This window comes from Larimichthys crocea, chromosome IX, assembly GCF_000972845.2.
Source record: "Larimichthys crocea isolate SSNF chromosome IX, L_crocea_2.0, whole genome shotgun sequence".
Lineage (NCBI taxonomy): Eukaryota > Metazoa > Chordata > Actinopteri > Sciaenidae > Larimichthys > Larimichthys crocea.
Window position 1 is genome coordinate 13,742,236 of NC_040019.1, and position 13,950 is coordinate 13,756,185.

Below are 13,950 nucleotides of genomic sequence, written 5' to 3' on the forward strand. Positions count from 1 at the left end.
TGTAAACATTTGTTTATTCATTTTGATTAAGTTTATAAATTAGGAAATCAAATATTAGGTACAAAGTACAGCTGGTTGCCTTGACATCCAACATTTCAGGTAGGTCCTGTTAGAACAGAACAGAACAAGAACGTCACAAGACAAACCAATATGATTGAAAAAATTCAACACAATTAAAAACAATATTATTAGTTACATTTATTTAAAAAATGTCTTTGTACAGGAAGCAGTTGGTGGAGCCTGATGGGTTGTTTGACAGACAAACAGAGGAAATACCTTACAAGGAAGTGAGGTAAGAAAAGACAAGCGGAAGGAATGAATGACGGAAGGAAAGAAAGAATGAAGCATCCTTGTTGTGTGTCCTACAGAGTCTCAGGGGAATCAATAAGAATACGTGGCTTTTCAAGAGGGCGGCGACATTGTAGGTGGGCATCAGCCACAGACCTCCAGTAAGTGTCAATTAATTGTTTCAATCAGTGATGTCATTAATTAATAAAATAATTGATCATCAGGTACTAGACACAGATGCACAGATCTTTGCTTTTAAATAATTTTCTTCCATTTGTTTTTCAGTTCAAAGACAGAACTCGTACCTCCTCTTCCTGTTACCAAGGCAACTGACACATCCTGCCAATTACCCACAAGTCCCTGAGGCAGCCAATGGCTAAATAATTACCCATAATTCATTCTTCATTTCATTTACCACCAGCATCCTAAATGTACCTCAGTGTGTATTTACATGTTGATGTGGAAATATCCATAATGAAATCTGAATTAATATTGAAATACTGAAGATGTATTTATGTATTAAATGCTCATGTTTGTAAGATGTTTGTATAAGATTAAATCAACAAAAAATTTGACGAGTTGCAGAAGTTCAATGTTTCTATGGAGAGAGTGAGAGAGAGCAAGAGAGAGACAGTGAGCACAGCCTTGCCATTGAAAAACTCACAGACAGATCTGGCTCCCCTGAGAAGACAGACTGTGCACCCACTGCACACAACATGAGGTAGAGATCATCAGAGACATGGACTTCCCACAGATTACAAACACCCAGAAAGACTCTGAGACCTCAGACAAGATCAAAAAAACTTCCATACATGCTGGGTGAAGTACAGCAATGTGCAAACATAGCAGCAAGATGTGTGAACTGCTGTGAGCACAGAAGGACGTCCAGCGGACAGGAAGGACAGACCTAGACCATCTCCTCCTGCTGGACATCATTTACACTGTATATATATATCTTCTTATTCTGACAAAGTTAAGGTTTAACTGAAATGTATATAGGACCTTTATTTCACAACTATTATATGCCTTATTTATAATATTGCACATCTATAATATAAGCCTTTGTACAGTGAAAGCACAATTTTTCAATTTTCCAGAGAGAGAGAGAGAGAGAGAGAGAGAGAGAGAGAGAGAGAGAGAGAGAGAGAGACTCACAGAAACTTTGAGAAGCATAAATCTCCAGAAAGTGTAGAAGAAGCAAGAGTGGAAGAAGAGTTAGATAAATGGAGGACGTGTGCAGTGTGAACGGTCTGGATCATCTTTGGGTGAGTTTCTTATTAAACATCTGATTTAAAAACATGTTACTATTTAATTTCTTATATACATCACTCAACTTTTTGCCTGTTTATACATCACTTACTTGTTTACCTGTTTATACATCACTTACTTGTTTCTGTTTATACATCACTCATTTGTTTACCTGTTTTTACATCACTCATTTGTTTACCTGTTTTTACATCACTCACTTGTTTCTGTTTATACATCACTCATTTGTTTACCTGTTTATACATCACTCACTTGTTTCTGTTTATTCATCACTCATTTGTTTACCTGTTTATACATCACTCATTTGTTTACCTGTTTTTACATCACTCACTTGTTTCTGTTTATTCATCACACACTTGTTTACCTGTTTATACATCATTCATTTCTACCTGTTTATACATCACTTACCTATTTATCTGTTTATTCATCATTCACTTTTTTACCTGTTTATCACTCACCTGGATCAGTATTTATTTGTTAAATGTGAACATAGTACTTTCTGGTTTCAGGACTGGAACCTGACTTGGTACACCTCCCGACCAGACCTGACCCAGTGTTTCCAGCAAACTGTACTGGTGTGGTTCCCCTGTGTTTACCTATGGATCTGTTCTCCTCTTTACCTGCTGTACCTGCAGCTCCGCCCACACAGAGGTGTCATCCCACTGTCCAAACTCTGCTGTAGCAAGACGGTAAAAACGACAGGTCTCTTTGACCTAACTCTCATCTCTGGTCTAAACTTGATCTATGGTCTAAACTTGGTCTCTTAGGACTAACCCTGATCCCTGCCCTAAACCTGGTCTCTCTTGCAGCTCTTGGGTCTCAGTCTGGCATTGTTAAGTCTTCTGGAGATTTTTTACTTTTTGGTGAAGAAGAACGAAGAGATCCAGAACCACCTGTTAATCCTGATTGGTCCACTGATCCGGAGCCTCACTCTGGTATGTCTCTGTTGCTTCATACAGGTACTGGTTACCATGGCAGTGGATCAGATCCACCAATGGTTCCTTAGGATGGTTATCAAGAAACAATCAAATAAAACAGGAATCAAATCAAAATCTTCTTCTTCCTCCTTGCCTTCCTCAGGTTCTTGCTGTTCTTATAATCCATTTTGAAAGGATGAAGGCAACTCGTTCGTCCACCCTTCTTTTCCTCTTCTGGACTCTTCTGGTTCTTTGTTCCCTCGTTCCTCTGAAGAACAAAGTTGAGCAGATTATTGATCAGGTATTAATCACTTATTTTTTATTATTTAATCTGTCTTAGGTCCACCTCTGGCGTGTGGGATGTGGACTAGAGTCCTAGATAGAGAAGGTTCAGATGAGCCCAGACACCAGGGAGGGTCAGATGGTGTTCTGTAGGTGGACTGGTGCAGGGTCAGCAGTGATGTGAACTGTGGTGGTTCAGAAGTGGTACTGTGAATTTTACCAGTGGATCCCTATTTGAGACCTAATCTTGATTCGAGTCCTCCTCATGTTGTTCTACTCTCAGTTCTTCTTGTTCAGCTGCAGTATTTCACAGCTTGGTGCAGGAATCAGGTCTAAATGTAGTCTGAACATGTGAACATATGTGTTTGTGTGCGTCTTCATTGTTTGGTAGAAAACATTTCATGTGAAGCTGCTAATTAAATCTCAGGATTCCTGGAAAACAGCAGTTTCTCTTCTTCTTCTTTAGTGAGAAGAGATTGATAAGAAGCTGCTACATTCATGAACAATGTGACTGATGTCACGTCTTAAAGCAACATTATAGAAAACTGAAGCATGAAACAAATCTTCATGTTCAATAGTTAATTTTTTATTCAACTTTAAAATGTTAGAGTCCTGATGGAAGCAGCAAAACCTGAACAGAGATTTCACTGACCTGTGCCCTTTGACCCCTGCGTGTGACCTGTGACCTCTACTGTTTCAGGGTTTTTCATCAGATGCCATTCGTTTCACTGTGTTCTTCATCTGTTTTTCCCTCCAACTCATGGAGCTCATCCTCAGCTGCTTCTCTGACCACAGACCACTCTCTGAAAAACACACCTACATTCAGGTACTAAACACACCTCTGTTCAGGTACCACACACACATCTATGTCTAGTTACCAAACACACCTACGTTCAGGTACCGCACACACCTACGTCCAGGTATCACACACACCTACATCCCAGTATGACACTACCTACGTCCAGGTATCACACACACCTATGTCCAGGTGTGACACTAATTATGTCCAGATATCACACACACCCACGTCCAGGTATCACACACATCTACATCCATGTATGACACTACCTACCTGTGTTCAGGTACCAGACACACCTATGTCTAGTTACCAAACACACCTACGTTCAGGTATCAAACACACCCACATCCAAGTACCACACACACCTATGTCCAGGTACCACACACACCTATGTCTAGTTACTACACACACTTACTTCCAAGTCCCACACACACCTACTTCCAGGTATCACACACCAGGTGCAGGTAGAATCATCAATCTGTGTGGTCAATGTCAAACCTTTTTAACTGATCTTGTTGGTTTTTCGTTGTCAAACTTTTTTAACCTTATTAATTACATCTTATAAACAATATCATTAATTCATATGCTTTTTATCTTGTCAGAACCAGTGTCCAGAGGAAGATGCCTCATTTCTCTCCAAGTTTTTTTTCTTTTGGTTCAGCAGGTATAAACATCACAGTCTGACACAATGATTTGTTACGACAATATTGGTTTTATCATCTTTATTTTTGTTATGAAGGAAACAATTTAGTTTGCAAACTGCAAACTCTTTACCCTGCTGACCTGAAGGTGGTGCTTCAATCCATTTGATTTGAATTAATTTGATTTGGGGTCAGGGGTTACCACTACTACTATTACTAACACTACTACCACACTTAGCCTGGGAACCAGACAAATTTGAGTTAATATTCTACCAGTCCTGGATCTGGTTAGACAAATCACAACCATTTATTCAATATAGGTTAGGGTTTTTACCTACACATGTAGTTCATGACACACAGATCAATGTAATGGAACATAAATCAAGACTGAGTTACTATTTCAAATGTTTTCAAACAGTTTCAAGAGTTTTTGAATGAATTTTATCTCTGATTGGTTGAGGGTCACATATTGTTGCTCTGATTGGTTGATGGTCATGTTTTGTTGTTGTAAATGGTTGAAGGTCTTTCCAATTGCATCCTGTCTGGCTTGTTGATAACATACTGCAGTGTTTCAGACTAATTTGCTTTTGTGAACTACAACTACTGCTATGTTGTGCTGACGTACTATGGTAAGCATATTCTGTCACTTCCGGTTATCTGTGTTACTGTCACGGTGCTCTTTTTTTTTTTGTATTTTTGTATTTTTCACATCAGCGATTGCTTGTGCATGAACAGGTCTCTTAACTTTAGTAACCACAATCCGTTTCTGTTAGCCACACTAACTAGCCTAGCTATAGCAATGGCTTCTCTCTCCTCTCCTGCTCTCTCCCGCCTGGTGTGCCACATATTTAACTACTCCTTCTCCTCCTTTAGTGATAACGGTACCTGTAATAAATGTAGTTTAACCGCCCTAAGCTGGTTTAAGTCGTATTTCTTAGGTCGATCTCAGTTTGTTCACGTCAATGATGAATCCTCGATGCATACCAAAGTTTGTCACAGAGTTCCACAAGGTTCTGTACTAGGACCACTTCTATTCAGTTTATATATGCTTCCTCCAGGGAACATTTTTAGGAATCACTTAATTAATTTTCATTGTTATGCTGATGACACCCAATTACATTTATCAATCAAGCCTGATGAAACCAAACAGTTAGCTAAACTCCAAGCATGCCATAAGGATATAAAAAGTTGGATGACCTACAATTTTCTGGTGTTAAATTCAGACTGAAGTTCTTGTAATTGGACCCAAACACCTCAGAAACTCTCTTTCTAGAGACTTCGTTCTTGGGAGTTGTTTTTGATCAGGATTTGTCCTTTAATATCCACATAAAACAAAGTTTGTGGACTGCATTCTACATCGCCAAAATCAGACACATTGTATCTCAAGTGGATGCAGAAAAACTAGTCCACACATTTGTTACTTCTAGGCTGGACTATTGTAACTCATTGTCATCAGGCTGCTCCAATAAGTCTCTTAGGACTTTGCAGCTAATTCAGAATGCTGCTGCACGTGTTCTGACAGGAACCAAGATCAGAGATCACATCTCTCCCATTTTGGCTTCCTTGCATTGGCTACCTATTAAATCTAGAATAGAATTTAAAATTCTTCTCCTTACATAGAAAGCTCTTTATGGTCAGGCACCATCATATCTAAAAGAGCTCATAGTACCTTACTACCCCTCTAGAACACTGCGCTCTCAGAATGCTGGGTTCTTTGGGGGTTCCCATAGTTTCCGAAAGTAGATTGGGAGCCAGAGCTTTCAGCTATCAGGCTCCTCCTAATAATACTGAAATCATCAAATCATCATTAAAGTTGTGTTATCTTTTGCTTTTCTATCAGTTTGGTGGTTCGGGGTTACCGTTGCCCCTTGCAGTCTGCAGACCTGTGGCCTCTGCGGGACCAGGACTCATCAAACAAGATCATGATTGACTTGGAGAAGTTTTGGACTCAGAACTGCAAACAGCTGCAGTACAACACTTTACCCTAATTATGTTAAATAATGTTAACACATCATTACACATCATAATTACATCATTGTAACATTATCACACATCATCACACATCATCGTACCATCATCATAACACCATCACACATCATTGTAACATCATCACACGTCGTCGTACCATCATCATAACATCATCACACATCATCGTAACATCATCACACATCATTGTACCATCATCATAACATCAAGACACATCATCGTAACATCATCATAACATCATCACACATCATTGTAACATCATCCCACATCATCACACATCATAACATACTCACACATCATCATACCATAATCACACATCATTGTAACATCATCCCACATCATCACACATCATAACATCATCACACATCATCACACATCATTGTAACATCATCATAATATCATTACACATCATCACACATCATCGTAACATCATTACACATCATCACACATCATCACACATCAGTGTAACATCATCACACGTTGTCAAACATCATTGTAACATCATCATATATTATTGTAACATATAAATAATAAGTCAACACTTCCTGCAGGAAGTAAATGTGATTGGTTGCATGTTGTTGTGAGTCCTGTAATTGGCTTGGGACAATCCTCAGGGGAAGTGGGTAGTAGTTAAGGTCATAACAGGTCATTACAGGCCTCACCTTTATTTGTTTTGATGTTCTGCAGGGAAGAGCCTGCTGGTTCTGGAGTGTCCTGGTCCTGGTCCCGGAGTTCTGCTGCAGTGACAGAAAAAACGTGCCTGTTGAGTAAGAACAGGAAGGGGCGGGGCCAAGGCCTTTTCCTCCTGTGTGCTCTCGGACAGAGCTTTGGGCTGTACTTCCTGTCTGGAACGCTTTATCTCCTACTGCATGATACCTTCATGTTCGCTGTGCCACAGGTGCTCAGGTGAGTGTCACACAGGCAAGGTAAGTGTCATACAGGTAAGGTGAGTGTCATACATGTCAGGTGTGACAGAGAGGCTGATTGCTTGTTTATTGGTTGTTTTTATCATTTTTTGATTGTTTTTATTATTTGCTTGTTTTCATTGTCGTCAGCTTGCTGCTGGACTTCATGCGTGACAAAGACGCTGAAATGTGGAAAGGTTTCCTGTTTGCGTCACTGCTCTTCCTGCTGTCCTGTCTGCAGTCACTCCTCCATCATCAGTACATGTTTCACTGCTTCACTGTCGGAATGAGACTAAAGACTGCTGTCATGGGCCTTGTCTACAGGAAGGTAAGAGAGGAAGAAAGAGAGACAGGAATATAAAACAGGCTAAATGATCAAAACATTTGTCTTTCAGCTGTTTTCAATCAGTTAATTAGTTGAGGTGTTTTAGTTGTTGAATGCAGTTGAGTGTCTGAGTAACAGTTTGAGGCCATGGTTCTGTCAAGCCGGACTCAAAGCAGGACTCAGAAGCAGAGGTGGCAGAGAGCTGTTTTATTCAGAACAACAAAAATCCCTCGACAGAGTGAGGCTATGAAAACGGCCTAAACTAGGGAAAACAAAAAACACTCCAAGGAGGAAAAAACTCTAAACTACTCTATAAAGATGATCAAAATCAAAATCACTCACAAGGAGGAAAAAACAACAGGCTGCGAAACATTAACTGAAGGCGCTCCAATCAGGCTGAAAAACACTACGCTATACACTAAGAAACAAAAGGGCTAGACTAAGAAGTTACAACAAAAAATCACTCATACGAGGAAGGATAACAAAAGAACACTTGAACTATAATGCTATGGCTGTGGACTACGAAACAAGGCTTAGGTGAACGCTACGAAAGATGAAACACTTTGGCACGGGACAAAGGGAGACGCAGACATTATATACACAGGGTAATAGGGAACAGGTGGAAACAATCAGGGCGGGGAAGACAATCAGACCGGTGACACATGAGGAAGGGCAAAGGCCTGAAACGAGAGGACAGGTAAATATCAAAATAAAACAGGAAATAACGAGACAGGACAAAAACCCAACTTGACCTCACCGCGGTGTGACAGGTTCTGTGCCAGAAAATGGAGGAATGCTCCCTCTTGGTTGAAAGTAAGTAATGTCAGTGTTATACTGGGCTGTTTTGATTGACTGTAGCCCATCTAGCCTTAGAATGCCTTGGGACCCACCAGGAAGAAACGGATTGCATTGCTGGCAAAAGGGATGTCTGGAATGCCTAACACTAACCCTGACAGCCCAGCCTTGAATAGGGGGGAGGAAATTCATGGGTGGATTGATAGAAAAACAGGAGCTGCAAAACCTACACTGTGCAGGCTGGGATGCTTGTTAGGAGGGCATTACAGCAATCAAGTTGTGGGATGACCACAGCCTGTATTAGTTCTTGGGTAGCAGGTGAGGTCTGATTTTTCTTATGTTCTGAAGTGCAAAGTGGCATGGCTAGGCAACTGAGGTGACATGATTGAAGGTTAGTTGATCATTAATCATGACCCCCAAGTTTCATTTGCATAGCAGTGGTAGGAAAAACCATGCAAGCAGATAATTGGGCCCAGGAAGGTGGTGTAAATAGCAAATAGAAGGGGTCCCACCACTGAGCCCTGGGGCACCCCTGTGGTAAGGTGGAGGCAGAACATGCCTCTTGCTGGTTATGGAGTAGGCAGGAGGAGGAAAGCTGGAAGCCAGGAGCAGATGGGCAGTGACCTGGCCACCACTGCTGGCCCACCAACTGGAGAGCCGAAACACTCACACTGAAGGTTATGCACCACCTGATGTTATGTATGTCACGTGGTTTGGGAGATTGTGCTCTATTATACACAGTACTTGAGTTGAGGGAGGACGGGGGGGATGACATCCCCCCTGGGGGAAAATTGGTAAAAATCATCCCTCTTCTAAAATGGTCATCCCTTCTTCCATCCCTTGTGGCATTTTATCAATTCATGTGGAAATTACTTCTATTTAACACTGTAAATAGAATTACCATTCGACATTTAGGGGGGCTTTATGATAATCAGCCTATTACCTATGTCAGCGGTTTTCAAAGTGTGAGGCGCACCTCCCTTGGGGGGCGCCAGAGGACTTCAGGGGAGGAGCGGCGGGGAAAAAAATAAAAATATATCTTACAAAGATATGTGTCTCATCACGGTGTGATGAAAACTCGGTGAGCTAGCCCCCAAGCGGTATGTCTTATCTTTGCTGTTTTGTGTCTATTCAGGCGAAAAAAACGCTGCTAATGTCTCCTGCTATGTCTCTGCTTTAGTTTGAATCAATCACGAAGGTCCTGGTTGTTTACATAAAAACAAAGAGGCTTTGAAAGTGAAGTGAGACCTCTTGGTGCAATACCTAGTACTAATCGATTCTCCTGACTCTGATTGGTCTACAGGTGACAGGTGACAGGTGTCAATCATACACACTCTGTGTTGTTTTAGCCTTAGCAGCACCGCTAGCTGCTACCGCGGCTGCTTCATATTCTTTTAATACCGCTTGTTTCAAACATTGCGTCGTATTAAAACTCGAAGTCTTGTTCATTATTAGTCTGGCAGAGACGGGTCCAGGCTTGGGTCCTGCCAATAAGGCATGATAACTTTTGTGGCTACTCGGCCTGCAAACGTCGATGAGTGAACATGTGTTTAAAAAATCAGCTGAAAAGTTAAATTGTGTGAAGTTGAAGTTGAAGTGATTTAAATGTATTTAAATATGTTTAAAAACACACAAAGATGTTAAATTGTGTTTTAAAAAGATGTTAAAAACATACACAAAGATTGTATTTAAAAAACATTGCTTTTGCGTTCTCTTAGGGGAGGCCTACTATCCCACACTTTGAAAACCCCTGGTGTCACCTCTAGATGTCCATAGTTGTGCAGGCCATGCAACTGAGAATGCAAGCTATGAATCAGATGGGATTTAGGATTTGCCATGTCTACCAAGTTACCCTAAAATTGAGTAGAATGCAGGAAATTACATCTAGAAAATACAAAATTTTCTGGGGGAGGACCCCCAGACCACCCACTGGAAAACATGTCACATAAATGAAAAATTTCACCATCCCCCAGTTTCATTTTACAACTCAACTACTGATTATACAAGTAGTGGCTGATATAGTCTGCAGCAGAGATGAGCTACAGATTTGTGGTCAGCTCACTTATTTATAACATTTTCATTTTTTTACTTTTAGTCTTCAATTGTTGGTGACATCACTTTGATTAGCTCACTGAAGACTGACACACCAGTAAACACTAAGTTAATCAGGTTTTCTGTGTTCGCATCCTCAGTGTCTGTTGATCAGCAGTGCAGCTCGTCGGAGATGTACTTTGGGAGAAATCATCAATCTGGTTTCAGCTGACACTCAGAAGCTGATGGACTTTGTAGTTTATTTCAACAGTATTTGGGTCACACCCATCGAGATCACACTCTGCTTCTACTTCATGTGGCGGGTAAAACACTACAAACACACAACATGGACACGCATGACATGTCTGTACCCATGGCCTTCTACCATGTGGCATTCTCAGGACATGTGCACACAAAATGATCTTCACTCTGAATGTATTCTTCCTTTCTGTGACTGATTGATTGATTGACTGCCAGCTCCTCGGCCCATCTGCTTTTGCTGGTATCACTGTTGTGGTCTTGATCTTCCCTCTGAATGGATTCATCGCTAAAGTGAGAAGCAAACTGCAGGTAACAACTCCCATTTGTTAATTTAAAGTTTTCTGTTGATGGATCTATAATTGATTGGTTAAACTCTGAACAATATTTTGTTTTTAGGAGGTTCAGATGAAGTTCATGGACGGTCGGCTCAAACTAATGAATGAGATTCTGGGTGGTGTAAAGATCCTGAAATTTTATGCGTGGGAGGAAGCTTTCCTGCGACGCATTGGGATCCTGAGAGATAAAGAACTGAAGGCCCTGAAGAAATCTCAGATCCTTTATTCTGTCTCTCTGGCATCCTTCAGCTCTTCCTCCTTCCTGGTGAGCCTTAGACCTGTCTGGTCAGGTAAATTTCAGTGTGACTCTGTAATTTCTGGTGAGTCTCACTCAGGTAAAGGTCCTGGTCTGAAGTGGTTTCAGATGTTTCCTGCTGCTGAATCATATTAATTTTAATTTATTTTTTAAAAACTTTTCTTCTTGATGAACTCTGAATAATCACATTTTTTATTTCTGACAAAATGTTTTACAGTTTTTGTCTTCTTCCTCGCCAGATCGCCTTGTCAGTGTTTGGAGTTTTTGTGTTAACTGATGAACGAAATGTTCTGGATGCTCAGAAAATCTTTGTTTCTGTCACTCTCATCAACATCCTGAAAACTCCTCTGAGTCAGCTTCCCTTTGCAATGAGCACAGCCATGCAGGCAAGTCACAGCCAATGAGAAACCTCCAGTTAATTAACTCAGTGTTTTGGGTGAGGTAGTTTAAAAAAAAAAAAAAAGATTTGAGACAAGTAGGATTTAAGAATGTGTTTAGAGATACATTATGAATGATAATAAATAAAACAAAATAAAAAATCTAATTCAATTATAAAATTAAAAAAAATCTTAAATGTTGATTAGGCAGGTCAGGCCAAAGTTGCTTGCCAGCACTGGGCAGGTGTGCTATTAATAAAATAATGAATAAAATGACCCTAACCCATAAAATTATCAGGACTGGCTGTGACCCCTCAAATGTGTGGGTTCTTTTATGGCCTGAAGGAGGTTAGAAGTCTCCAACGCAACCATAATATCAATAACAAAGGGCAGAGAAGGACAGCAGAAATGTATTTTAAAATCACCCAAGATGAGAATCTTCTCATACTTTAATATAAAGTGAGCTAAAATGTTGTGTAAAAAACATTGTTTAACTTGAGCAGTCTGTAAATTACTAAAATTATCACTGGAACTTCAAAAAAAGCATTCAAAAGATGAAAAGTAATCTGTAAAATGGAAGTGTATTTAAAAATATTTTCTGCAAATAATAGCAATGTCAGTTTACATTGATTTATTTACTGGATCCTTTCTGACATATTTTGGGGAACAGGTTTTTAAGGAACTGTTTATCCATGGATAAGACAAAAGTCAAGAAACAACCAACCCTGACCCTCTAATGGGAGAACCTGACAATGATCCGTCTATCATCTAGTTTGTTCGACAGAAGAGGAGCTTCATAGTGGAAGGCTCTGGCTTCCAATCTACTTTTGGAAAGTAAAGTAAAGTAACTAAGTCTCTAGAAGGACAGTTTCTGAGGTGTTTGGATCCAATTACAAAAACTTCAGTTTTGTCTGAATTTAACATCAGAAAATTGTAGGTTATCAAACTTTTTATATCCTTAAGGCATGCTTGGAGTTTAGTTAACTGATTCGTTTTATCAGTCTTGATCGATAAATATAATTGGGTGTTGTCGGCATAACAATGAAAATTAATGGAGTGACTAATTCCTGACTTCCTAAGGAAAGATGTGAAGAATAATTCATGCGGACTTGATGAAAAAGATGACCGACTTTGAGGAAAAAGATGACCGACTTTATTTCTAATAGATGAGAGATAAATGACAAACTCACTGCTCGACAAGTTGAATCAAGTTTCCTGCCTGTCCGAACAGAATCACACCTCCTTTGTTGTTGAAAACAAACAGAAACAATCATTGACTTCAACACTGTGCTGTTGTTTTACTTTCAAGTCAGATTATTTCTTTAGTTAATGATTCTATTTTTTCCGATCAGGCTGGTGTATCACTCAGGCGTCTTGGAAAGTTTCTTTGGCAAGATGAACTGAAACATGACAACGTGGAGAGACTCCCTCATAGCACAGGTATGACATCATAAAGTCACCTATCAGACTGTCGAAGACAGAAGTCAATTTCACCTGGGTGTCCATTATTTAAACTGTTAGCCTAGCTTATTACAGACTGAAAGCAGGGCAAAATTATTTACTTAGCTAAGAACAAAGACTGAAAGAGAAAGTAATTTGTAATTTTCCAGCTCTGACCTCATGTCATATTAGTATATCTTTTTCTATATATCTTTTTTCTATATATTTCTTATTTATGAGTGATTTCTGATCCACCTTGTGTATTGTGAGCTATTTTATCATATTCCTCATGTTCTTCCTCATTTGGACAGTTGTTTATTTGAAAATTAGTTATTCACACTCAAAGTCAATATGTGATACAAAATTATGTTAACATACATGTTACATCTACCCACATTGAATCAGCTACATGTTTCATGTAATCAAATGTTTCCTAACACAAGAAGACAAAGACAAAAAGAACCATGTGTAATTATGTGGAACCAGATGTGGTGCAACCATGTGTCAGAATCATGGAACCATGTAAAGGAAACATGTTCTGTCCTCAGATGGAGATGGTGTGGTGATCGAGGACGGGTCCTTCTCCTGGACCAACGACGGGCTGCCATGTCTGCAGAGGATCAACATAAGGGTGAAGACGGGCTCGCTGGTGGCTGTGGTCGGTCATGTTGGTTCAGGGAAGTCGTCTCTGCTGTCGGCTATGTTGGGAGAAATGGAGAAGAGGAGTGGCTTTGTCTCCATCAAGGTGACAATTCTCATGACTTGTGATTTAATAAATGATATATATATTTATAATCTTTCTTACTTATACTTACACATGGACTCGGATGCATTCGGAGTATTTTTTGTCATGGCAATATTACAATTTATCTACCTAATTTATTCTTTGTAGAATCGTAATTAATAATAATGATTATACAACAGCTAGATCTGACCAAGAATTGTGATTGTACAGGAGTCATTTCATATAGATATAGACATACTGAGACTTATAACTACATGTATCACTCCACTTTACAGCTGTTATAATGTAAACTTTATATTAA

The 13,950-nt window shown here is 39.7% G+C and overlaps 2 protein-coding genes across 4 annotated transcripts in view; both read left to right on the top strand.

Annotated features, from left to right (window-relative positions):
* epb41l4a (erythrocyte membrane protein band 4.1 like 4A) overlaps positions 1-853 on the top strand; it is a 9,424-nt gene extending 8,571 nt beyond the window's left edge. For all 3 annotated transcript variants that reach the window (XM_019266530.2, XM_027282160.1, XM_027282161.1), the window contains 3 exons: positions 224-292; positions 369-449; positions 574-853. In XM_019266530.2, the coding sequence (XP_019122075.1) occupies positions 224-292; positions 369-449; positions 574-652 (229 nt within the window). In that variant the 3' untranslated portion in view covers positions 653-853. The remainder of the gene's footprint in view (positions 1-223; positions 293-368; positions 450-573) is intronic.
* A 626-nt stretch (positions 854-1,479) lies between these two features.
* LOC104937429 (multidrug resistance-associated protein 1-like) overlaps positions 1,480-13,950 on the top strand; it is a 28,524-nt gene continuing 16,053 nt past the window's right edge. Inside the window, 15 exon segments of the mRNA XM_027281945.1 lie at positions 1,480-1,553; positions 2,064-2,243; positions 2,364-2,489; positions 2,635-2,772; positions 3,454-3,579; positions 4,155-4,216; positions 6,034-6,195; positions 6,912-7,085; positions 7,235-7,412; positions 10,397-10,558; positions 10,713-10,805; positions 10,893-11,096; positions 11,327-11,473; positions 12,817-12,904; positions 13,453-13,649. Of these exon segments, the coding sequence (XP_027137746.1) occupies positions 1,512-1,553; positions 2,064-2,243; positions 2,364-2,489; positions 2,635-2,772; positions 3,454-3,579; positions 4,155-4,216; positions 6,034-6,195; positions 6,912-7,085; positions 7,235-7,412; positions 10,397-10,558; positions 10,713-10,805; positions 10,893-11,096; positions 11,327-11,473; positions 12,817-12,904; positions 13,453-13,649 (2,079 nt within the window). The 5' untranslated portion in view covers positions 1,480-1,511.